Raw genomic sequence first — 27,380 nt, 5'->3', positions numbered from 1 at the left:
AAGCTGATTACATTATAAAATTACTTAAAACAAATGAACCTAAAGAGGGTAAAGGCAAAGAGTGTGAAGAGTATGCATCTGTGGCGGGCTGAAGTACGGCCCTACAAAAGGCACTATGACCACAGAGGCAGAGTGTTGTGGCCACAAGCCAAGGAATGCTGATAGCCACCAGGAATGGGAAGAGGCAAGGCACAGATTCCTTTAGAGCCATTGGAGGGAGTGTGGTCCTGATCTCAGTGATACTGATGTTTTTTTAAATTAGTTAATTGGTTGATTTTTTGGCTGTGTTGGGTCTTTGTTGCTGCATGTGGGCTTTCTCTAGCTTTGGCGAGCAGGGGCTACTCTTCATTGCCGTGCTCAGACTTCTCATTGTGGTGGCTTCTCTTGTTGCGGATCACAGGCTCTAGACGTGTGGGCTTCCGTAGTTGTAGCGCGTGGGCTCGGTAGTTTGGCATGGGGGCTTTGGGTGCATGGGCTTCAGTAGTTATGGCGCATGGGCTTAGTTGCTCTGCAGCATGTGGGATCTTCCCGGACCGGGGCTTGAACCTGTGTCATGGACATTGGCAGGCAGATTTTAACCACTGTGCCACCAGGGAAGTCCCCAGTGATATTGATTTTAGATTTTGCCTCTAGACTGTGAGAGAAGTTTCTCTTGTTTTAAGCCTCCATGCTTGTGGTAATTTATTACAGCAGCCACAGGAAACTGATACAGATTTTTGTATCGGAAAGTAGGGTACTACTGTAACAACTAAAACTGTGAAAATGTCTTTGGAAATGTGTAATAGGTGGAAACTGGAAGAATTTTGAGACACATGATAGAAAAAGCATAAATTGCCTTGAACAGACTGTTGGTAGAAATGTGGTTGTTAAAGGACTGCTGGTGAGGACTCAGGAAAAAGTTAGGAACATGGGAGAGAAAGCTTTTATCATCTTAGAGAATACATACTATATCATTATAAACAGAATGCTGATAGAAATAGGAATGCCTTCTGGTCCTAATAACAGTCCAGTAAAAGGTGCCTCTGGTGAGGACTCAGAAGGAAATGAGGAACAAGTTATTGGCAACTGAAGGAAAGGAGATCTTTGTTGTATAATGCCAGAAAGCCTAGTTGAATTGTGTCCTGCATATATGTGGAAAGGAGAACTTGTAAGCAATGAACTTGGATATTTAGCAGAGGAGTTTTCCAAACTATTGAAGCTGTGGCCTGGTTTCTTGCTGCTTAGAGTAAAATGTGAAAGGAAAGAGAGAAATTGAGGGAAGAACTGTTAAGCAAAAGAAGATCTAGGACTTGATGATTTGGGAGATTCTCAGCCTGTTCTGAAGACACTAAATTAGAAGACTCATTGTTAGGGAAGTGTGTTCCAGGGAGAAGACCAAGAGTATGGCTAAATAAGCTTGTTTTGCTGAAGAGAGATAGGCATGTGACTCACTGTTCTCAGTAATCTCAACAAAGCCAGAAATAGGGATTGAATTCTGTGTTATGAATTCAGGGAACATCTGTGGAGGACCATCTTGTCTGTTGGCATGAACCTTCATGGTATACCCAGATTACCTTCAAGGTTTTTCGAGAGTGTTCTATCAGCAGTATAAGGGAAGGCTAATGGACTTCTAAAATTCTGTAGGCAGGAAATAGGCTGATAACACTATTCAGCTGCAAACGTGTGCTACCTACCTTTCAAGAAAAAGGAAGGACGATTCTGAAGGTAGAGCTTCGGGTGCAGAGGGTGGACCCTCAGGCCACAGTATTCCCGGGTCTAATGGAATTTGACCTGCTGGATTTTGAAATATTTTGGTACCGGTGACTTATTTCTTCCTACAGTTTTCTCCCTTTTGGAATGACAAACTCTACAACTTTTATCCTATGCTTGTCCTGCCATTGTATTTTAGAAGTGATAACTTGTTTTCTAGTTTCACAGGTGGAAAGCAATTTTGCCCTATGATGTATCATACCGGTGGTCTCACCTATGCCTGATTTAGATAACATAGATGATGAGATTTTGGACTTGAGTTAATCCTAAAATGGTTGAAACTTTGGGGGATGTTGGGATAGGGTGAGTGTCTTAGGCATGTTTGGGATGGACATGAATCTTCGAGGGACCTTCAGAAAATTATATATTTTAGACTTGTTCTGTTCCTGGGCATTCTTATTTAAAGATATTGAAGCCAACTTTTTCAAGGCTTTAACTAACTTTAAACTTCTGACTTAAGTCTTTTGACAACCTCGTGCTCCACCCTTTTATTGTTAAGACCTTCTCTCCTTACTTGGATTGGTTGATTTGCCCCCTTTTTATTATTATTATTATTTTTTGGTTTTGTTTTATTGTAAAGGACTTGCCCAAAGTCCCACAACTAGTATCAATAAATAATTCGTATTGTACATGGGAGCGAATCGCTTAGTCATAGTATGCATAATATATAGTAATACCCTCTTAAAAGATGTTATTATAGAACTGTTTATGACCTGTTCTAAATGGGCCTAGGCGCTTGTGCTTATTAGTTTTTATTTCTGTTTTTTACAATGTGTATTTTATTTTTGCCTGCTCCCATACTTTTGTGCTATTAGCTCTCAATTTACTGCTGGTGTGAGGGGTTTCCCTCTTGCAAACAGTCCCCTTATGGGTGAAAATACTATATTAGTAAGCTTAATGGAATTGTAACGTGAATCGTATATAGCATAAAAAGGTCTAAAATAGTCTTATATCTGTTATTCAGCTTCAGTGTCAGAAATATTTTGAGGACTATTTTTTTGTTTCCATTTCCCAGCTCTGTTTGAGATAACTAATATTTGAGATGACTAAGCTTGTCAGATAAATAATGTGTAACTGCACTTAATATTTGTTTTATTCAGTAGTTTGTGTCCCTTGGAAATTTTTGAAAATTTGAAGATATAAAAGTGATTCTGAATAATACTTTAGTTGTGGTGATTTGATATTTGAAAAGATTTAATGTTAGATAAACTAGCATTTAGCAGAGACATATTAAAATGGAACTTCTTATAATCAGATATTTCTTATTATAATAGACTGTTAAATTTTCAGGCCCAGCCAGATACTCTTTAAAAATACAGTGGTATATTTTTTTTTCCTTGTGTTGTACAGAATTCACTGTTGTTTGAGGGGTTTGCTGGTTTGTTTGTTTTTTTAAGTTCTGGTTGATGGTGCTGAATTGATTTCTTCCAGAGGAACTATTGACCTAGTTATTGATAAATCTTTCAAATATTTTGTGCAGCAAAATAAGCTATGTATTTGCATTGACTACTAATTGTTCCATTCTTGAAAACCATGTTTCTCCGTTCAGAAGTACTGTGTTAGGAGTAAGGAATCAATCTTTTATAATGCCTTTTTGTAGCATTATTTATTTGCTTCATGGTCGAAGATCATTTATTTAAATTATACGTTCAGTCAGAGACCTCTTTTTCCCCTTATAAAAAAAAGCATGGGTTCGGACAAGTGGGGAAAGCGAGCTGGCGGGATGAATTGGGAGATTGGGATTGCCAGATATACATTACTAATGAGAAAAAAGTATCACATTGTACACTTTAAATATATACAGTTTATTGTATGTCAGTTATATCTCAATAAAAGTTCTTTAAAAAAGATTAAAAAAAAAGAATGGGTAGCAGATGTGGGGGGAATGGGCTCACCTCTTCTCAGTTTGCAGTGAGAATGTTCATTTCACAATGCCTTCTGTGTTCTTGATGCCAGGGATATAGTGGCAGAAAAAGTACAGTCACTGCTCTACCTTCTTGCCAGGAAGAGCAGTCAGTGAACAAATATTAAATAAATTAATATGTATGAAGATACATTAATGTATGAAGAAACATTTTGCTGGTTTCTGAGTGGAGTCAGCCATGTAATAATGTGAAGGGATCAGCGTATGCAGAGGCCCTGAAATGAGAACATTCTTAGCATTTTTGTCGTCCAGAAAGATCACTGTTGTTAAGTTGTTGTGATGATGGAGAGATGGGTAGAAGATGGTTGAAGGGGGTTGGCAAAGCTAGGTCATACGGAGTAAGAGTAGTTGATAGCCTTTGGAGGTTTTAAATAGGGGGAGTTATATGATAGAGTTTATATTTTTTAAAGATGCTTCTGGCTGCTATGCATAGAACACACTGTAGGGGGCAAGAGTGAAAGAAAGGAGACCAGAACGTTGCAGTGTTATAGGCAACACCACATTATAGTTGTCTGGTTGAGGGTATATCTTTGGAGGTAGAGCCAGTAGCATTGAATTAAATGTTATTGATGAGGGAAAGAGGAGCAAGGAACATGCCATTGCTTAAGCAGTAGTGGTATTATTCACTGAGATAGGGAAGATTGGAGAAGTAGATTTAAGTGGGAAAAGCCCAAGATTTTTGTTTTAGATGTATTAGGTTTGAGACTGTTATGTAACATATCATAATTGAGTTTTTGCAGACTCTACTATGTAGCATTATTTTTGCATATGAAAAATATGCCCTTTTAGATGGTCAGAAACCACAGCAAATCTGCTTAGAAGTTATTTGCTTATTAGAATTTTGCCATTAATCTTTCATCATCCACTCTTTTTCTTTTACAAGCTCTCCAGTGACACCTAACATTTTTTTTGCTTTGTTATATTTATTTATTTATTGGTTGTATTAGGTCTTTGTTGCTGCATATGGGCTTTCTCTAGTTGCGGCGAACAGGGGCCACTCTTTATTGTGGTGCACGGACTCCTCATTGCAGTAGCTTCTCTTGTTGCAGACCACGGGCTCTAGGCGCACGGGCTTCAGTAGTTGAGGCACACGGGTTCAGTAGTTGTGGCTCACAGGCTCTAGAGCACAGGCCTAATAGTTGTGGCTCACAGGCTTAGTTGCTCCACGGTATGTGGTACCTTCCTGGAGTGGGGATTGAAACTCATGTCCCCTGCATTGGCAGGCGGATTCTTAACCACTATGGCACCTAGGAAGTACCCAGCACCTAACATTTTTTAGTCATAATTAAGATGCCTATAAGAAATCTCCACTAACCATCATCTTTAAAGACAACAGAATTATTTTGAATTTTGTGATACAATAAATTTTGATTATTCAGACACCGATGATTTTTCATCTTATGGTTGTCCCTGATCTTTGCTTTTATCAATACCTCCTGCCCTCTCTTGAGGTGATTTCATTGCTTTTTGGTGGAAGGGTGTGTAACGAAGACTGTCTTGCTGACTGCTAACATTTTAGGGGGAGTTTTGTTGGAGATAGTTGAAATACATGGATAAAGTTTGTATTATCTGTGAATTTCAGTCTGTTTTATCCTTGTCTCCTTAATATAGATTGAATTTGAAAGTAGATGAGAGCAGATTTTTAAAATTTTCTGGATTCCTTTGGGCTTTTTTAATAGAAAAATCCTTTGTACTTAAAAACCTTTAAAGTTATGTGTTTAGATTTTTATCTTAGAACTTTGTTGTGAGTTTAGGTTGCGAAACACTAATGCAGTATAAATTAACATAATGCGACCTTTGTTTTTCCAGTAGTGGAAATGATTCATGCATTTTCTCTACTTAATTTCTCTAACAATACTGAAATTTCTACAGCTTAAATATTGTCAGAGAATATAAGATTGAGCAAATTATGTAGATACGGAGGTTTTTTTGCTTGTTTTTATAGCATATCTTATTTTTAGAATTATAGTTAATATTAAGTCTTTGACATTTTAGCCAAGTAGAGAATAGCATATACTACGTATTTAACGTGCCTCTAAAATTGCTATTTCAAAAATAAAGCACCAGAGGCAAATTTAGACAGATGCTGCTGTTTAGGATAAGACACTAAAGAGGTAATTTGGTTTTCGAATGTGATAAATAAATGTATATAAGCATAAGCATATTTATATGATAGCAGACTACCAGTTAGTCTTGGGCATGTTGCTTTACGCAGTGATGAGGAGTAGCAAAAATTGCTTCATGGAAACATCTCATGTGTAACAAAGTACAGAACATTGGAAGTTGAAATGAGCGTAGTCAGAGAGCATACAATCTAAAACATTTCATCTTCAGTCACCTAAGAGAGGACCTAAATAGAAGAGTTACTTTTATGCTTTCCTTATTAAAAAAATATTGCCAAGTGTTAGGAAAACATTAGTAAGGCATGTCCTTATAATTAAATATATCAGGTTGTATTCTAGATTCTTGATCTAGTCAGCTTCATTTCTTATCCTTTCTAGAACTGTATTTTTACATAATTTTAATTAAAGTTTAGAATATTCTTGAAGACAGGGAATTTTTCAGTGATCTTCAGAAACAGAATCTAAACTTTTAGCCACAAGTATTGAAACTAAAAGGTTTCAGTTAATCTTTAATTCTACATTCAATTAAAAGTGAGTATATGGGGTTTTTCTCTAGTGATATTTTATTATCTAGCCAGTAATCAGTATGAAAAATGAATACTTAACTGAACTGAGGTATATTTATTCTTTTAGGGAAGAGTACAGATCTATAACATGACAGTTATAGGGTTTTTTTCTTAAAGCAGAATCCATTTATAGAGAAATGCACACAGTTTTCCTTTAGGGATGTAAACTTCTCAGTTCTAGGTTTGAAGAGCTGTTTGGTTTTATGTTATGTATTTTATGTAATAGATAAACATTTTCTGTAATGTATTCTATATAACAGATTCCTTGTTTTTAAACTTGGCCTTTTATTCCCCTGTAAAAGTTCTTAAAGTAATGTGTAAACTTGCCCAGAGCAAAATATTTATTTGAAGATATTTATTACAATAAAAAGGTATCCTTTGAAGGCTGGAAGTTAAACATTAACTCTCTTTCAGCTTTGTTGACCTTAAGTCTTTGGGCTGCTTTATCTGCTACCAGAACTGCTGCTTGAAACTTAGAGTTTCTAAGAAATATTTGAAGTACGTTTGGTGCCTGATATGTGAAGTTATTTGATCATGCTTTGCAATGCCTTGTTGAGAAGACAGAACATAGGGAAAGTTTTTAAAAGTTAAAATTATATACAGTATACATGCCTCGAAGTGTTTTCCTTTAAACTGATAGATTATAAACCTCTTTATTTAAAAGAAGTGTTTCTTGACTTTGAATTAATACTGCTTTACTTTGTATTTTAATTGCCACATAACAGACCTATTAAACCTATCCCTTATTATTACACTTTCCTCTTGTAATTATTGAAATTGTACAAATTCTATAAAATATGCTTAAGATGGTCTCTTCACATTAGATAGTTTCAAGAAAAAATATTTGTCAAATAGTACTTTAAAAATTAGCAAAAGTAGTCCTGTGAAACGCGGTTTATTTGATCTTGAGGGTGAATGGATTGTAAGGACTGGTGTACATATTAGAAATAAGCTGTTGGGCAAAATATTGAGGAGCTATATTTTTAAATAATAGCTCTTTTTTTATAGCTATAAAAAAGTTATATATAAATGTTGGTGGTACCAGAGCATTGAAAATAAAACTTGTTTGTGATAAACTCCATCCTTCGTTCTCTATCCTAAAATGTAACTGAATAATAATAAAGTGCTATTCATCTGCAGGTGCATTGCTTCTACTTAGTTAAAAGATGGTTGAAAGGACAGGAATTAGTAGCATGTTGTATTAGCCTTTTGTAGTGTATTTTGTCCTAAGCATCTTAATTTCCCTGTTTTGAATGCTAAGTAGCAAGGGTCTTGGTTTAGAACTAATACCCATCATGCATGTAAACGGTATGAAAGAGCTGCTTAGTAAGTTAACACAAAGTGTTCTTGTGTCAGTCCTTGTGGAAATAGATACAATACAAACATTACAGCTGAACTCACGGCAAACTCCATTAAGTAAAAACCTGGCCTCATTGTTCAGGAGAAAGTTCGAATAGAATGCAAGCTCATTTTGTTGAATGTAATGTCAGGCTTTTAGGGACTGTATTGAAGGATAAGGTTTTGTTAAGTTGAGACCAATTCATTAAGTTTTATTGCCTGGTGAGAAGCAGTAATACTTTATTGTAAGACTTCATCAAATATTCATGGTTAAAGAGAAGTAGTAAATGTATTCAATCAAGTGGTCTTTTGGGGTTTTGAAAAGGATTATGAAGTCTGCTCAGCTGATAGTTTAACATTCATCGAGGTTGTTTAACAAGGATAATTTTAATCTCTGAGTTTAATTTTGTTGTCCAGGCTTGTCTCTTTTTACTGTCACAAATCCAACCCTATAAAAATTGTGTCACATTATAGGATGAGAGGGTAATATATCCATTCATGTAATTTATGTATTTCCTAAGTGGGTATATTTTTAAAATTATCTTAATTTTGAATTTCATGTATGAGGGAGTTATGACCTACTTGCTCATTGTGAGGTTGCCATTTCTTTGGTCAGACTCTAGCCTCACTACTGCTGGTGAGCCTTTCCTGTCTTGGATAATATACTCTCCTTGACACAGGTACCATAATAAGCAGCCTTGTAAACTAATAAGCAGCCTTTTGTTTTGGCCAGTTCAAATTGTCCTGAAGAGATATGGTCAGCATTTTCTACATGATGTTAGAAATTTCTATAGGATTGCCCTCATTCTTGCAGTTGATTTCAGGCTGCCCACCTCCTCTTTTTTATTTCTGTGTTATACTTGTGTTCATCTCACATTTTTGTGGCAGTATCTTGTACACATGAAACTCATCCTTTCCCATTTCTCTGTGTTTGCATCTTTAACAGTGAATTGAAGTTTTGTGATTTTTGTGGGTTTTGTTCATTTTTAGAAAACTAAGCATATTCAACTAAGTCAAATTTATTAATTTTTTGGTGTCCTTTAATCTCCATTCCTTAGGCAGATGATGTTGAAGGCAAAATTAGACAAATCATTCCACCTGGATTTTGCACAAACACAAATGATTTTCTTTCGTTGCTGGAAAAAGAAGTTGATTTCAAGCCATTTGGAACTTTACTTCATACATACTCTGTTCTCAGTCCAACAGGAGGAGAAAACTTTACCTTTCAGATTTATAAGGTAAAGATAAATCTGAATGTTCCCTGGGTGAAAGTACCTCATTTGCCTGAAACCTAATTTGATGTGTTATTTTCAGTGATTTATTCTAACTTTAGGAAACAAGTCTTTGTCAGCATTAAAAACAAAGATCTGTTTTGTATGTGTGTCTGTGTACACATCTTAATCTGAGACTTCTAAACATTTTCCCACAGAATAGTTTTGTGTTCTGCAGACTTTCACTTACCTCTGTGATGAGTTTCACCTGACTTTTCCTGGCTTTTTCCCTAGGCTGACATGACATGTAGAGGCTTTCGAGAATATCATGAAAGGCTTCAGACCTTTTTGATGTGGTTTATTGAAACTGCTAGCTTTATTGACGTGGATGATGAAAGATGGCACTACTTTCTAGTGTAAGTACAGTTCTAAAGCAACAGTAGACCTTATTACCTCCACAAAGCCAGCATTTTAATTGTGGCGGCCCAATTATTGGGACAGTATAATGATATTTTTCCCAGGAAAGAAAAACTATTGTTTATGAGGCTTGAGTTTTCCTTCATTATGCTTTGGGAGACCTTGAGAATAGAGCTGAATTAAATGCTGTTGTCCGTTAGGGCCCTGAATGTAGGCTTAAACAGTAAAATGAGCTTTGCCTGTGTTTTCTTTTACTTGCCACCTATTCATCTTTATAATAGGCAAGTGCACTGAAGTGATGTAAAGAGGTCTGATTTATCCAAGTTGCTGCACACCAATTAAGTGAATTGTATATTCAGAACATAGCAGGTGTACCCATTGGGCCCTCACAGAGTAGCTTGCTGACACTGAAAATTCAGTCAGAGAATGGAAAAGAAAATGGACACTGCATGGGAGCGCGACTGTAATTGACCTGCTTGGCTTTCTGTTTTATCTGCAGATTTGAGAAGTATAATAAGGATGGAGCTACACTCTTTGCGACCGTAGGCTACATGACAGTCTATAATTACTATGTGTACCCAGACAAAACCCGGCCACGTGTAAGGTAATTGGCAGTATAACACGTGCCTTGTCTTTTATTTCAGAAGAAGGAACTGCTGAAGTTTCCAATACTTGTTATAATAGTGTTGATTTGTTTTAAAAAATCACCATTATTCATTGGCTATGTACTGATTTATTTCATTGTTCCTTTTGAAACAGTGTGGAAGATTAAATGTTTACAATTCTGAGTATTTCAATAATTTTTAGAATTCTTGAAGGTAGATTGAAAAAAAATCACATAAACTTTAAAGTGTTTATATTACTATAATGATTTGCAATTTGTAAACCGGTCATGTTGTGGTATTTCAATATAATTTCTTTACTATAGTCAGATGCTGATATTGACTCCATTTCAAGGTCAAGGCCATGGTGCTCAACTTCTTGAAACAGTTCATAGATACTACATTGCTTCTCCTTCTGTTCTTGATATTACAGGTATGTAAATTTTGATTTGTTACTGAAAGAGCCTCTGTAAAAAATCTCTTTACTAATTTTCATTTTGTCAGAAATAACTTTTATTTTAAATAGCAGCAGTCTCCTGAGGTCTTTTTGGAACTGTTTATAAAGATGGCTTAAGGTTACATTTTAAATCATAAGCCTTTGTGGGATTGGATTGCATCTCTGAGTATGAAGTGCTTACTAATTGAACAGATTGAGGATAGTGAACTGAATGTATAATGGGAAATCTTAGGCATGTATCTGTTGCAAGTATGGTATGGCTTATTTTTTCAGTTTATTTGGCAAACAGTTTATAAAGTTGATTTATCTTTTCATCTAACTTTACTGCTACTGTTAAATGATTTGGAAACTTGGGAGATAAAGTAATTACTAAAGTTAGTTTATATCAAAAGTTATAAATTGTTTAAGTGACACCTTCACGAGCTTAGTGACTTGTAAAATTATAGAAACATAATACAAATGGTAACACTTCATTTTAGCTAAGCTGAAAATTGTTTAGTTTCTGTTTACTTATAGACGTGGTACTCCATGAAGGGACTTTTTTGGTGATTTTAATCTAGAGACATAGAGTTCACATAAGTAGTCTTTGTCTTCTCTAGTGGGTAATGTGCCAGCAGGGGTTGTTTCTGTGAAGCCTCTTAACCACTTTCTTCTGTCTACTCCAACCAATAAAGTCCTTGATACTTAGCACCAATTAGCAGATAAAGAATTTTATTTCTTAAATCTCAGTGAAGAGTCATCAATAACGGTAGCCTTTATTCATTGCAAACTAAAGTCTCTAAAGAGAAAACGCTAAACATGCTAAAGGACTTCTGAATTTGAAAACTGGGTATTGGCCTTTATTTTCATTGTTAACATTTCTTAGCGTTATAAATTACTAAAAATGCCTTATCAGCTGTTCTCACTAAGATATTTCTCCTACATTTCTGTACCCAGTCCTTTAAAAAAAAGTACAGAATTTTCCACTCTTAGATTGTTTTAGTTGTCTATAGCTCCATTATTTTGTGTATTTTTTCAACTTTTTGGATCTTTAGCAGGCTCTGGATTTTCCTTTGCAATCCAGGATGTTCTTTATATTGAGATGGCCTTTTGCTTACTTGACATATATAGCCAGATATAGTAAAAATTAAAACTTAACCACCAGCGGCCCATGTTACAGAATAGATAGGTGTTTGTGGTGTAACTGCCACCCATTTTCTTTTTTTAGCTTTTTTTTTTTTTTTTGGCTGTGCCTCTTGGCTTGCAGGAACTTAGTTCCCCAATCAGGGATCGAGCCCGGACTCTGGCAGTGAGAGAGGAGAGTCCTAACTGCTGGATGGCCAGGGAATTCCTTTTTTTTTTTTTTTTTTTTTTTAATCACTTAAAGTAAAATACTGGAAAACAGTTCTTTATATCACGTGCCATCTTCCTTTTGAGGATGTCAGTACCATGAGATATATAGCATTTGAATACATATCAGTTGTATGACCTTTCATATAGAGTCAATGATTTGTTTCTTCCAAAATTATGAAGAGTTGCATTTGGCAATAGAAATTGATCTTGGGCTAGAATATATGTCCGTATTATTAATCTATCAGTAGTATAGTAAGAACTAATTATATTTGTCCTTTAAATGTTCCTTGTAGTACTGGAATATGTTACATGGCTTTTTAGAATGTTATCTGTAAATGTTTTGTAATATGAGGAGGGTTTTTTTTAATGATAGAAGAGCATTTATGCTGGTAGATGATGTGTTTAACTTGGGAAAAAACTCAAGTTTTGATCCCTTGTATCATTACAGATTTGTATCCAAGCAAATTTCATCTTTTAAATGCATCACTTATCTTTGTAGCATAGAAACAAAGGAATTGAAGGATGTCACAGATTAATGGGTGTTACCATTTTAGGTTCATTTTCAGGTTGATACCTTTAGTTAAAGTGCTTAAAGATTGAGTGGTGACTTCGCCTCTTACATTAAGCTGCAAACAAAATATTGTTAGTCTATAATGGCTTATTTAAAGCTAAGTGGAAATTTTTTTTTGCACAGTTTTTCAGTATATGTGAAAATTTCAGATAAGAATGTGGCATGAGTTTTTTTAATTGTAATTCTTTTACCTTTGATTTTTTTTCCTATAATTCTGGGAGTACTTAAGTTACTTAAGCTTTCACTCCTACTAAATTTTATTATAACTTGATATTGGCAGCACAATTCTTTTTTCTAAACCAGTTCAAGAAGAGGTGGACTTGGAAAAAACTGACATTGGTTAAACATGTGCCTCACCATTAACCCTTTGAAAAAAATTTTTTAAGAGATGCTTGCTTAAGAGTTTGTCACTTAGTAGAGATTTAATTAAAGCAGCTTTATTGAGGTATGATTGTCATACCATTAAATTCATCCATTTTAAGTGTACAGTTCAGTATTTTTAGTACACTTGCCTAGTTTTGCAACCTGTTTTAGAATATTTCTGTCACTGTAAAAAGATTCCCTCGTGTCCATTTGCAGTCAGTCCTCATCCCCAGTCTCTTGTACTGAGTTCTGTGATCCATTTTGAGGTAATTTTTGTGCATTATGAGAGGAAAGTTTCTAAGTTAATCTTTACATGTGGCCCTCCAGTTTTCCCAGCAGTTTGTCCTTTACGCTACTGAATTGCCTTGGTACGTTTGTTGAAAATCTGTTTACAGTAAATATAAAGATTTATTTCTGGACTCTTTAATGATCTATGTCTGTCCTTCTGCTGGTACCATACTGTCTTGATTTTTTATTGAGGGGTGTGTATGTTTTGCCTTAATGATAAGGTCAGGTTTAACCTGTTAAATATATAAGTGGAGCATGTTCTGCCTGGGTGCTGTAAACAGAAGTTTCTTCAGATGATCAATGAGTAGAGTTAGAAATGGGTACTGGCCCTGGCCTGGTGGGTGGGAATGGAGCACAGAGGAGAGGCCTCAGAGTGGACTGGCCTGGGATGAGCCATGACCCTCAGGGACCCAGAGGCACAGGCTCCTAGAAGACAGTCCCTCTCTGAGTGAGCCCCCAGACAACACCGACTGGGGGTGCTTGTCGCAAACTCATCAGCAGCTGACCCTGGCACAGCCACCCCCTAAGGTGCAATCTATAGGACCAGTAGGAACTCTTCTTAGCCCACCTACACACACCCCCACTTCCAAAAAAGGTCCTAGATTCTAAAAACAGCAAAAACATTGAATAATTCCGTAGGAAATATAGTCTTAATTTTGCCTCAAAGACAGCAGCTGTCCCCGCCCCGCCGCACAGTGCTGCTTTTCCCCCAAATGATTTTACGTGCAAGAGAATGAAGAGGAGGCCCCAGGCAGTGAGGGGCTCCTGGCTGTGTGGAGGGGCTGCTGCAGTGGTGCCAGGGTATAGGGTGGGCGAGACGGGGCAGAGGTCCTGACAGTGGGGCCCAGTTGCCTCGTATTTCTTCCTACAAGCCATGCTTACTTATTCTGGGTGAGTGACTACATTCGTTTTCCTGACAGAGTTGCATTATCATTTGTTTTCCTTTCCTCTTTCTTCCTAGCAACTTCCTGCCCCTCTTGCTTTCTGCTCTTTATGAATGATCAGTCACCAGCCAGGCAAGGTGGCCTTGGCCTGCTCTGTTTCCCCTGTTAAAAACATTTTCATGTCATGCTTTTCTGTTTTTTCTTCTCAGTGTCATCATCTTCTCTCCTTGAAAGCGCCTTTGGCCTATCTAGATGTAGCATGTGATCTTCCTGATAGCCTGTGCCACCTGGTTGGGGTTCTTGATGTTAATGAGCCTTTCTACACCTTTGCGAGCGGTCAACTTCATCCTCACTCTCTTCTGAGGCTAGAGATTTCTTCTTTCTGCAGTCACCTGCAGCCCCATCTCTGCCCTCTTTTCGTGGTCTTCTTCTTCCCTGGTCTTCTGCTTTTCAGCTGGGCGCTTTTGTTGATCTCCTTGGTGCTCAAATATTGCCTCGCCCAGCCTTTGTGGTCTCCCTTTTGTCCTCTTCAGGCATCATGGCTCCAGTGGCAGCAGAGCCTCAACCTGTATATTGAGTTTTGAAATCAGGAAGTGAAAGTTCTCTGTGTTCTTTTTCAAAATTGTTTTGGTTATTTAGAATCCCTTGTATTTTCATAAAAATTTCTGTTTGTTTTCTACTTTGTTGATTTCCACTTTAATTTTTATTATTTTCTTCTTATTGCTTTAAGTTTAATTTGCTCTTTTTCTAGTAAAGATTGAAACTTACGTTGTTGATTTGATGTCCTTTTCTAATATAGACATTTAAATAATTAATACTTAATATTGTGAAATGATCATTACAGTAAATCTAGTTAACATTGGTTACCATACATGGTTACAGTTGTTATTATTTTTGTGTGTGTGTGTGATGAGGGCTTAAGAGTTACTCTCTCAGCAACTTTTCAAATATGCAGTACAGTATGATTAACTATAGTCACCATGCTGTACATTACATCCCCATGAATTATTTCTTTTATAGCTAGAAGTTTGTACCTTTTGACCTCCTGCACTCATTTTCCCCTTCCCCAACTCCCTCACCCCTGGCAGACACCAGTCTGTTCTCTGTATCTACAAGCTTGGAGGTTTTTGTTTGTTTGTTTGTTTTTGTTTTTGGTTGTTGGTTTTTTTAATTCCACATATAAGTGAGATCATATCGTATTTATATTTCTCTGTCTGACATTTCACTTAGCATAATACCCTCAAGTTTCATCCATGTCATCACAAGTAATAGTTTCCCTTTTTTTAATGAAAATTAATTAATACTTAAAAATATGTTTATATATAAATACAAGTACTGCTTTTACTGATCACATAAATTTTCATAAATTGTGCTTTCATTTAGTTCAAAATACTTCTAATTTCCCTTGTGATTTCATTTTGACCCATGGGCTGTTTGGAAACATGTTGTTTAATTTCCAAATATTGTGGATTCCCATATTTCCTTCTGTTGTTGATATCTAATTTAATTCCATTATTGTCATAGAACATACTTTGTATGACTTCATTTCTTTTTCATTTACTGAATTTTGTTTTATGGCCTACTTGGGGTCTACAGATGTTTTCTTTAAAAGACTAGGTTGTAAATATTTTGTGCTTTTGTAAGCCATAATACTTGTTGCACATTCTTACTGATTTTTTTTGTTTTTTTTTGTTTTTTACCAGCCTTTAGAAACCAGTCTTAGTTTACATGCCCTACAAAAATAGGCCATGGATGAGATTTGACCAGTGCGACATAGTTTACAGACCCTTTGCCCAACATATAGTCTATCCTGGTGAATGTTCACTTGCACTTGAATGTGTATTCTGCTCTTGTTGGGTGGAATGTTATATAAATATCAGTTACGTCAAGTTGGTTGATAGAGCTATTCGAGTCTTCTGTATATTGCTCATTTTCTGTCTAGTTCTTCTGTCCATTGTTGAGAGGATAGTATTGACATTCCTAACTACTTTTGTTGAATTGTCTGTTTCTCCCTTTAATTCTGCTAGCTTTTATTTCGTGTATTTTGGGGTTCTGTTGTTAGTTGTGTATATGCTTATAATTGTAATGTCGTCTTCATGAATTAGTTTGTAAAATGTGCCTTTTTTTCTCTTGTAATCTTTTTGTTTTAAACTGTTTTTTCCCAATTTGTGTGTGTGTGTGGGTAATGTTTTAAACTATTTTGCCTATTAATATAGTCACTCCAGACCTCATATTGTTTGCATGGTATATCTTTTTTCATCCTTGACTTTCAGCCTGTCTTTGAACCTATGATCTTTCTCTTGAAGATAGCATATAGTTGGATCCTTTTTCATTCAGTTTAACAATCTCTGCCTTTTGATCGGCATGTTTAATATGTTTACATTTAATACTATGGTTAGAATTACGCCTACCACTTTGCTGTTTGTTTTCTTTTTTCCCTTTTTGTTCATTCATTCATTCATTCATTCATTTTTATTGAAGTTTTTGGTGTGTTGTTTTTTTTTGTTTGTTTGTTTTAGTTATTTGCTTAGTGGTTGCTCTGGGGTTACAATTTGCATCTTAATTTATAACAGTCTATTCAGATTAATATTCAGTTTTCATAAAATGAATTGCTGCATTACAGTTATTCTCTCTCCCCTCCCTTGTGCTATTACATATATTGATATTACATCTTTATATATTGTAAGCCAAACATTGATTTTATAATTATTTTTTCATGTAATTGTTCTTTAAACCAGTTGAGAGAAAAAAAGCTTTTATATTTATCTTCATAACTATTCGTGTTCTTCATTTCTTCCTGTGGATTTGAGGTAGCATGTTCCTTTAGCCTAAAGAACTTCTTTAGTATTTCTTGTAAGGCAGGTCTGCTAGCAACACATTTCTTCAGTCTTTACTTCTCTGGGAATATCTTTATTTCACTTTCATTTTGAAGGATAATTTTGCTGGAAATAGAAATCTTGACTGGCAGTATTTTTCTTTCAGTACTTTGATATATCACCCCACTGACTTGTGGCCTCCGTGATTTCTGATGAGTTTCCTCATGCTGCTTTCAAGATTTTCTCTTTGTCTTTAGCTTTTGACAGTTTGATTATGATGTATTTAGATGTGGATCTCTTTGTGTTTTTCCCAGTTGAAGTTTGTTGAGCTTCCTGGATGTATAGATAAATGTTTTTCAGCAAATTTAGGAGTTTGGGGGCATTATTTCTTCAACTATTCTTTGTCTCTCCTCTCTTTTTGAGATACACATTACAGTTGTGTTGGTACATTTGAATGGTTTTAATTTAGGTTTGTGTCAGCCCACTTTACATTTTATAAAGCTTCAGAGTACAAGCAAGGAAAACAAGTAAGGCGGTTATTGTAGCAGTTGAAAAAAACACTGGTGGCAGCACATAGGAGAGAGGAATGTCCTTCAGGTTTCTGAGTGGCTTGTATAACTACATGGTGTGTCCAGATTAATATGGAAAAGACTGAAGAATGAGATAAAGTAACTAATTACATTACAATCTTATGTTTATTTGATGGTTTTTTTCTGTAAGTCTGCATTTGTTATTTTGTTTACTGTTGATTTCATTATCTGTACATTCCTAATAGATCATAATTTTGTACCAGACTGATGCCATGACAGAATTCCACTTCTTTACCACCGTAAAGCCATAGTTATAAATGTTTACCTAATAACTACATGTATATGAAGTGCTTCATAGAAGCATAAAGATGGTATTTAGTACATATGGATTGAATGAATGAATGACTCAATCATAAAACATTACCCTTAGCTCAGACTTTTATAAACAGCTTTATTGAAATATAGTTAACATGTCATACAACCCACTTATTTAAAGTGTATAATTTTTTAAATCATATTTACAGTACAGCCATCACCATAATCTAGTTTTGGAGTATTTCATTTTCCCAAAAAGAAACCCAGTGCCCATTAGCATTCACTTCTTTCCTCTCACTCCTCTACCCTTGCAGCCCCCGCCAGCCCTACGCAACCACTCATCTACTTTTTGTCTCTGTGGATTTGCCAGTTCTGGACGTTGGAATCATACAATAAATGACTGATTTCTTTCACTTTGCATAATGTTTTCAAGGTTCATCCTTGTTGTAGCATGCATTAGTGCTTTATTTTTATTGCCAAATACTATTCCATTGTGTGGGTGTACTACATTTTATTTGTCTGTTCATCAGTTGACGGACATTTGGGTTCTTTCCACTTTTTGGCTCTTCTAAATAATGCTATTATGAATATTCACATACAAATTTTTGTGTGGACTTGTGTTTTCATATCTCTTGGGTACATACCTAGGAATGGAAATGGTGGAAAATCTGGTAACTGTGTTTCACGTTTTAAAGAACCACCAGACTGTTTTCCAAAGTGGCTGTGCCATTTTATGCTTCCATGAGCAGTGCATGAGAATTTCAATTTCTCCACATCCTCATCGATGCTTGTTATTGTCTTTTTGATTCTAGCCATCCTAGTGGACATTGTGGTTTTGATTTGCATTTCCTTGTGGCTAATGATGCTGAGCGGCTTTTCATGTGCTTATTGTGCATATTTATATCTTCCTGAGAAATGTCTATTTAGATCCTTTGCCTGTTTTCTAAGTGGGTATTTGTCTTTTTCTTATTGAATTTTAAAGTTTATAAAAACGTCTGGATACAAGTTACTTATCATATATATGACTTGCAAATATTTTATCCCATTCTGTAGGTTATCTTATTTTCTTAATGGTATCATTTGAAGCACAAAAGTTACAAATTTTGATATAGCCCTGTTTTTCTACTTTTCTCTTTAGTTGTTTATGCTTTTGTTTCCGTTATCTAAGAAAACATTGCCTAACCAAAAGTCATGAAGATTTACTCCTTTGTTTTCTTCTTTGCTGTAGTTTTACCTCTTACATTTAGGTCTGTGACCCATTTGCAGTTAATTTTTGTGTATTAATTGAAGAAAAGGGGTCCAACCAACTTCTTTCTTTTTGCTTGTGAGATCCAGCTATCCAAGTACCATTTGTTAAAAGACTATTCTTTCCCTTATTGAATTGTCTAGGCACCCTTCTCAGAAATTACTGGCCATAAATGTGTGAGTTTATTTTAAACTCTTAGCTCCATTCCATTGATCTACATGTCCATCCTATGTCAGCACCACACTGTCTTGATTACTATACCTTTGTAGTAAGTTTTGAAATCAGGAAATGTGAGTCCTCTAAATGATTCTTTTTCGAGGTTGTTTTGGCTATTCTGAGTTCTTTGCATTTCCATATCAGTTTTAGGATGAGCTTGTTAATTTCTGCAACAACAAAAAAGCCAGCTGGGATTTTGATAGGGATTGCATTGAATAATTTGTAGAGTACTGATATTGTAACAAAACTGTCTTATGACCTATGAACTAGCTCAAATGTTAACGTTCTTTGTTTCAAGCCCTCTACTGATCAGAAAATGAGGGCTCAGAGAAGTGAGATAATTTGCCTAAAGTCTTACATCTATGAATGACAGAACTGGGACTCAAACTCATGTTCTCTGACTGCAGTATTTTTTCTGTCTATCATGTTTTGATATTTTCCTTGTCCAGTACTTAGTCTAATGTAGATAGACTAACATAACATAGATGAACATAGACAAACATAAAGCAAGATTTATGCTATTCAGATGCAGTGAAGAAAGAATCAAAATCATATTCTCATTTTATTCGCTAAATAAAAAAGATTTATAAAAGGAAGAATTTTTTTTATTGGGTGAAAAGAAGCATTGCAGACTATAAAGGTTATTAGATTAAAGTAAGGAAATTATAAATTGAGCTTTGGAACCCTTAGCTATCAGAAAATACTTGCTTTTGGAATTGACTGTCCAAACTTTAATCTCTTGTTTATACAGCTACAAAAAGTTTACATTTGAAAAGGAGCAGCTCTAATTTCACAAATAATATATATGTATTTGCAAAAGGATTGCACCTATAATTTTATTTGAGAAAGATAATAGTGCTATTGTTTGATTTATAAGGAATAATCCTTTCACATTGTAACTTTGTGTATATTTATATATAATTTTTTTAAGAATATTTGCCTTTCTAAGCTTAGCATGTATATTGAGATTGCAAATGATGAAAAAATTATGTTGGGTAAGGAAGATGCTATTCTGCTTTATTTCTGTAGCGGAAGATCCATCCAAAAGCTATGTGAAATTAAGAGACTTTGTGCTTGTGAAGCTTTGTCAAGATTTGCCCTGTTTTTCCCGGGAAAAGTTAATGCAAGGATTCAATGAAGACATGGCAATAGAGGCTCAACAGAAGTTCAAAATAAATAAGGTATTTTTATTCTATAGGAGGAAAACATATAAATTTTGAAAAAAAAATTTCTAAGTACATAATTTAAACATTGCAGATACATTAAGAATACATATGTGGGAAGTAGCAGTGGTTAAGAATACAGGCCCTGAAGCCAGATTGCCTAGGGTCGAAATTGGCTTCACCACTTGCTCTTAGGGCAATTTAGTTTACCTCCTCGTGCCTCAATTTTCTCATTAATAGAATGGAAAGATAATTGCTTTTATGGCTATATTAAGTATAACAGGCAGAACAGAGGTGGATAGTAGAATCTTATTTTTGCTTTTTAAGAAAATGTTTATCTAAACTGGTAAAGTAGTTAATGCCCCTGGAGACTGTATTGGTGGAGAGGAGGGATGGAATAAAACACTTAACTTTCACTTTTTATACTTCTATATATATTTGTTTGAATTTTAAAGTAGTAAATATCTTAAGATAACTACAGAAAAAATAATATGGGAGTTCAGAGGGATTTATCATATTCATGTAAGCAAGAAATCAGAGTATTTCACAGGAGGGATACATTTGATATAAGCCTTGAAGAATGGATAGGTTTTGGATTGTAAAAGTATGAGGGATGAAGGGTATTCCAGTAACAAGCACTAGCACTTGATGCTACTGCCCTCCCCTCCGTTGGCTTCTAAGGCACTGCAGTTCCTGGTTTTCCATTCAGCGCTGTGCTCATCTGTTTTGAGATACTGTCACTGGCTTCTACTCTTCTTTATGCTCCCTAAATATAATTCTTCCCCAAAGTTTTTTTATCTAATCCTCATTTCTTCTCATTCTACTTAATTCTACCTGGGATAGTTCATCTAAACCTTCCATCCAGATTTTCCTCATGAGCTCCAAAACTGTATACCAAAAGTTTACTGGTCACTGACCTTCAACAAACAACTTAATTTGAATTGAAGCTTTCAAAAACACTTTAGGGGCTTCCTTTGATACCATTTTTATGTAGCTGAGAGAAGGCTTTATTTAAAACTCATATTTGTGCACCTTGCTCACTCCTGCATTTAAAATCTGTTACCTACTAGATAAAAGCCAGCTCTTTAACCCAGTATGTAAGGCTCAGTGCTGTTGCTCCATTCTCACTCTGCTTCTACTCCTCGTTTTGTTGTTGTTATTTGGGTTTTTTTTTCATTTTGTGCTCCAGCAGCGTCAAACTGCTTCCACACATGCACATGCGACATGCACACACAGATAACGCCCTCCCCTCTTTCAAGAATAGCATGTCCTGTTCCTTTAAGATTCACTCAGGTTTTATTCCCCCAGGAATCCTCTTCTGCGTTTTTCCCCATTTCCAGGCTGTACTACCATAATATCCTATGCATATTTAACCTTACCTTATTCATTCATGTTACCCACTAGACTGCTGGCTCCTTAAGGACAGAGACGGTATCTTTTACTGCTTTCTGTCTGGCACCTAGCATAATTTCTGGCCTACAGCAGATATTCAATACATGCTGTGTTCTTTTTGGGAAAGTGTTAATATTTTGTAATTTGAAATGTTCATATTTTTCTCTTGTTTGGCTTATTAGCAACATGCCAGGCGGGTTTATGAAATTCTTCGACTACTGGTAACTGACATGAGTGATGCTGAACAGTATAGAAGCTACAGACTGGATATAAAAAGACGATTGATTAGTCCATATAAGGTAGGACTTTCAAGAGTCTTAAACGTTATATTCTTGTCACTTTAAAATGAAGAAAATCTAGCAAATGCCAATTTATGGGAGAGTCCAAATCATTTTGGTAAATTAACTTTTACAAAAGTGAAACTATTCTTCCAGTTAGTTATAAGAATTCTCCCTACCATAATTTTCCAGTGTAAACTATAAATCTGTTTCCATTCACTTAGAAACTAATCCCAAGGATAGTCTACTCATGGTTATTTTTTTCTTTCATTTGTATGCATCTTTTTAAAAACTGAATGCCCAGAATCTTCCCTAACAAGTTATTTTGTTTTTTCTAATTGTCGTCCCATATGTCACATATATCCTGTTTACCTGTGCTCCTTTCTTCCTAAATATGGCCTTGGTTGCCATTTGTAACCTCTATACTTGACCATAGCTGCAACTGCAGCTTAGTGTTGTTTACCTCTTTTTTTGATATTGTTGTTGTTCTTGCTCCTTTCCCCCCAAATTTTTTTCATCTCCTTTATTTTCCTCTCAGAAATCTCCCCTCCTAGATCAGGTCTGACCTCATCATCCTTTGGCCATTATTAAGGTAGATATTGTCTACACTGATCTTTGTGGAGGAGGATTTGCTGTGATTCTTATAGCTGGGCAGTAATCAGATTGGAGAAAATATTCCTTTATTTATTCAACAACTAATTATTGAGCACCTGACGTGGTTGCTGCATTTAATACACTATACCTAGAGGCTTATACAGCACAGTAGCTGGGAACGTAAATGACAAATTCAAATCTGTCTTAAGATTTAAGGAGAAAGTCAGTTAATAATGAGTTTTTTTTTTAATATTTATTTTATCTATTTGGCTGTGCCGGATCTTAGTTGTGGCATGTGGGATCTTCATTGCTGAGTGCAGGACCTTTAGTTGCGGCAGGTGGGCTCTAGTTCCCTGACCAGGGATCAAACCCAGGCCTGCATTGGGAGCATGGAGTGTTAGCCACTGGACCACCAGGGAAGTCCCTGATTTTTTTAAATTAATCCAAGTTTTATTTATCATAGATTCTGCTTTATAGAGCCAGTCTTTTGAATGTTGATGGTATATAGGTTGTACTACTCCTTGTTGAATCCCAGCTCTTTTCCTTTATCACATCTTGTTTGCAGTGCAACTGTATTTCCTAATTTGTTATTGTAATTCTAAACATCACATTCTGAATATAAAAATAGTAACTGTTTGCCTATGACTATAAATCCTTGTATCTTGAATTCACATTTTTTTCTCTTCATAGTGCCATTAAGCAATTTACTGGATTGATTTTCTGTGTTATGAACTACCATCTGCATGTAACAGGTTGTAGTAAATTATAATGGTCTCTATTCCCCCAAATGCCAAGAAGGGATAAAAATAACCTGTATTAACTAGAATCATTTTTTTAAAGCACAAAAAAAACCTCTGTAGTACAGAAGTAATTTTCAGGTTTTCAAAAAAAGATAAATTTGAATAATTTGGCCAAAGAAAGTTGGTGCAGCTTGGTTTTAGCATTAAAGTTTTTATATTTTTCATGGGCATATTTTAATTCATAATTGGTTTACAAGTATAAATTTTAGAATCATTGTTATAGTATTGGATCTGCAATCAGAAAACTCAGTTTTGAGGTCTGCTTCTACCTTGTACAAATTGTGTGAGTGTTGACAGCTTATTAACATCTGGAAATTAGGCTTCTCTTCTCTGAAATGGAAATGTCTCCATAGTGAGGAACTGAAGAGGAAGAAATTCAATACAGTATGCATGTTTTTAAAGATAATCTTTTGAGAAGTTTTAGGACTCCTTATATGCCTCCACACCATTATTGTTTTTAAATTCTTACAAAAGAACCTATCAGTGTAGTTCACAAAAGAGACTCGTTCAGCAGGTAGAAATTAAGGAGCCTTTAGACGTGGTGGCATTTTTGAGATTATATTTGTAAACCCTCTTGGAACCTGGAAAACTAGGCAAGAAAAAGGAATTGTTTTCTGTACCTTTAACGCATTGCATGTATTAAAGCCAAATGTTGTTAACATAAATAGACACTAATACTATCTTTAATTAATTTGTCTGCATTAATTAAAATTATCAACAGTCCTAATCTATGAAGGAATTAACTTTTTGTTTGTTTTTGGAGGAAGAAAATTGTTTTTTTAAGGTTTTTTTAAAAAAACATTATTTTTTTTTTAGCTCTTTATTGGAATATAATTGCTTTACACTCTTGTACAAGTTTTTGAGGTACACCAAAGTCAATCAGCTGTATTTATACACATATCCCCATATTCCCTCAAAAACATATTATTTAAAAAATTAATTAGTAATATTTCATACATATACAAAGTGGTGTACATATACAGTTTCAGGAATATTAAAGTTAATAAAACAAATAGCTCAAATAAGTTATTTAAAAAATTGAACCATAGTTTACATGCTCATGAGGAACTTCTGTATAATAGTTTCATATTCTTCCATAAAGCTAGTACATGTATTTTTTATTCCTAGGTACTTAGAGCTCTTAGGCCCATAAAAATTATAATAGAGATTAATTCTGACACCCATCTGAAAAAAACTGACAATGAAGAAATTGAAGGTGGCAAGGAAGACGGGAGATAAATTGGGGAAGTAAGCAGTCTTAGAGATTTAAAAACACGATAATTTAAAACAGTATGTTACCGGCACATGATTCATTCTATAGGCTATTTGGAACAAAATTGATATTCAGGAAATATTTAAGAATTAATGTGGTAGTTCTGTTGTATATAAGAATTTAATATGGTTGGAGGCATATCCAAGCAATGGGGTTAGATTATTTAATAAATGTTATAACTGGTTAGCAGTTTAGGAAAATAGCTTTTATTCCTGTCACATACCACAGTAAGTTTTGGATGTATTACCCTTTAGTTCCTGAGTTGTTTCCTTAACTTAGATGCTCTTATATAGGGCAGTTGTGCCTCTTGGCAGAAAAAATGACTTTTACAGCAGAAACAAAGCATTTATTATCCAAATGATTGAAGAGTAAGAAATATACTGTCCTTCCAGGCCTTGGGAGCAATAAATTTGAATTTTCATCAGTTCTCTAGAACTAATATTCAAAGTGTGATTAGAAGATCAGCAACATTGGGAATTCCCTGGCGTTTCAGTGGTTCAGACTCTGAGCTTCCACTGCAGGGGGCACAGTTTGATCCCTGGTTTGGGAACTAAGATCCCCCAAAGGCATGGAGGGGGTGGAGGGAATCAGCAGCATTAACATCACCTAGCAGCTTATTAGAACTGCTAGAGTCACTTCACCCCAGACCTGGTGGATGAGGATCTGCAGGGGTTTGTTTGTTTGTTTGTTTGTTTGTTTTTAAGAATCTGCATTTTAACAAGGTTCCCAGGTGATCTTTGTGCACATTTAAGTTTGATAAATGCTGAATGTGTCTATATTCCAGAATTATTAGAGTTTCCTTTAAGGGACATTTATTAGTTTTTAGGATGGATTTAAGATCTCATTTTTAGGGTGTTTTTTTGTTTTGTTTTTATTGTCTTTGGAAGTCAGACTTCCAAGCAGATCATTAGGGGTTGAATCCTGGCTTCTCAGCTTACTACCTCTATGACAAGTTATTTAACTCCTGCATCTTTTTTTTTCTTTATCAATTGAAGAAAATTACAGTACCTCTCTTATAGAGTTGTTAGGATTACATGAGTTAATATACATGATTTCTGATCTCTGTGTAGCTAGCTCTTTATTATATGCTTTAATAAAAGAGGATTGATATAATCTAGAACAGTTTATCCAAAATACATGAAGGTTTCACGTATTATGGTGTTTTATATAATGCAGTGTTGCCACCCACCCAGGAATCTTGGAGTCATTCTTCATTCTTCTTTCCCCACATCACACAATGTTTTCTTCCCTAAATCTGTTTTTTCCCTTCCATCTCTGCTGCTTCTGAATTGGTCTAGACTTTCATCATCTCTTAGTTGAATTCTTGGAATAGCTGCTAACTTGGTCCTCCAGTCCCATCCTCAGCAATACTAACAGTATTGTTCTGATACAGTGTCCTGTCTAAAAGTTGTTACAGCTCCTCCGTGTGGTGCAAACTCCTCAGCATGGTGGTTTCCTTCTCAGTAAAATGGAGAGGGTTTAATAAGATAATGTATGTCTGGACAGTAGAGACTCAATAAATGCTAGTTAATATTGTTTTTTTAAAGTGAGACAGTTTTTGGCTTATCTTTCTGAAACTCTTCCAACAGTTTATGTTAAAATTAACATGTGGTCCATAAATACATCTCTGGGTAAGGGAACTCATAAATGAGCATAGTGGCAGAAGCCAGGTTGGAATTAAGATTATTAATGTAATTAATAATTAAATAGTGAGATGAAATAATAGCACTTGATCTCAGTTGTCTTTCTTCAATTAATGTATTTTACTTATTAGAGAAATACTTGAGTGTCTATACTGGCCAGTTCTTTATTATGCTTTGGAGAGGGGGGTGTTAGTCACAAATCTATCTTTACCATTAATTGACACAGATTCCATGTCTTCTAGAACCCTCCTTTTAGAGGGTTTGTAATTCACCATTAACATTATATTTAGGCTTCCTTAAGAAAAAACTGTATGGGACAAATTAGGGCATATTCCTGCTACTATTATTTTTAACACTGGAGTCTTGTATTTCTTTGTATTAGAATTTTATCAGCTTTCTTAGTCTAACCAATAATTGTGTTTGTTGCTTAGAAAAAACAGAGAGATCTTGCTAAAATGAGAAAATGTCTGAGACCAGAAGAACTGACAAACCAGATGAACCAAATAGAAATAAGCATGCAGCATGAACAGCTGGAAGAAAGCTTTCAGGAACTTGTGGAGGATTATCGACGTGTTATTGAACGCCTTGCTCAAGAGTAGAGGTTATACTTCTCTGTACAGGAAGTTGGCAAGTTTCTGTACATGTGTTGTGAAAAAGCAGATGATGACTTTAATTTTAAAATCTTGTAACATTTTACTTACATTAAAAGTTATCTATCTTTAGTTGAATATTTTCTTTTGGAGAGATTGTATATTTTAAAATACTGTTTAGAGTCTATGAGCATATATTACATTAAAAAAAGATATAGCTTCTGAAATACCACTGCAATTGCTTCCCTTCTTAAACAGTGTAATAAATGCTTAGTTGTAATATGTTAATGTGTGCTGATATGATTCTTAAATACTTATGATAAACTTCTTCAGTCTTATTTAAAAAACTTAGGTTTTAAGCTTTTACTATCATTCCTCCTACACTTTGCTTCTACACTTTTACATTTGGCACCTTTAAAACACATTTCTTTTTTTTTTTTTTCTTGGTTGAGGGACGCGGGGGGGATTCGTTGGAGACACAAACTTCCCCGGCACCAGCACAGAGTTGTTGTAATTGTGTCACACAGCGAACCCCACGCTGCCGCCGTGACCGCCCCCTCCCCGCCCGGCCTGCACCGCCAATTGGCTAAAACACATTTCTTTAAGGTCTTCCTAGTAATCTTGGTCTTGCTATGTGACTTTTCTAAGTAGGAAATGTTCCTAGTATAGAGTTGTTTTAAATAAACTATTACCCACTTG

The 27,380-nt window shown here is 35.3% G+C and overlaps 1 protein-coding gene across 2 annotated transcripts in view; it reads left to right on the top strand.

Moving 5' to 3' along the window:
- HAT1 (histone acetyltransferase 1) overlaps window positions 1–26,965 on the top strand; it is a 45,091-nt gene extending 18,126 nt beyond the window's left edge. The window contains exons 5-11 of one of the 2 annotated variants that reach the window (XM_057746755.1): window positions 8,759–8,938; window positions 9,206–9,327; window positions 9,828–9,932; window positions 10,257–10,363; window positions 19,978–20,129; window positions 21,686–21,802; window positions 26,523–26,965. In XM_057746755.1, the coding sequence (XP_057602738.1) occupies window positions 8,759–8,938; window positions 9,206–9,327; window positions 9,828–9,932; window positions 10,257–10,363; window positions 19,978–20,129; window positions 21,686–21,802; window positions 26,523–26,690 (951 nt within the window). In that variant the 3' untranslated portion in view covers window positions 26,691–26,965. The remainder of the gene's footprint in view (window positions 1–8,758; window positions 8,939–9,205; window positions 9,328–9,827; window positions 9,933–10,256; window positions 10,364–19,977; window positions 20,130–21,685; window positions 21,803–26,522) is intronic. The other variant, XM_057746756.1, reaches the window with a different exon arrangement.
- Window positions 26,966–27,380: the final 415 nt, after the last annotated feature.

The sequence above is a fragment of the Hippopotamus amphibius genome, chromosome 8, assembly GCF_030028045.1.
Source record: "Hippopotamus amphibius kiboko isolate mHipAmp2 chromosome 8, mHipAmp2.hap2, whole genome shotgun sequence".
Classification (NCBI taxonomy): Eukaryota; Metazoa; Chordata; class Mammalia; order Artiodactyla; family Hippopotamidae; genus Hippopotamus; species Hippopotamus amphibius.
The sequence above is the reverse complement of the archived record's forward strand: the minus strand, read 5'-3'. Positions and strand labels throughout refer to the sequence as shown.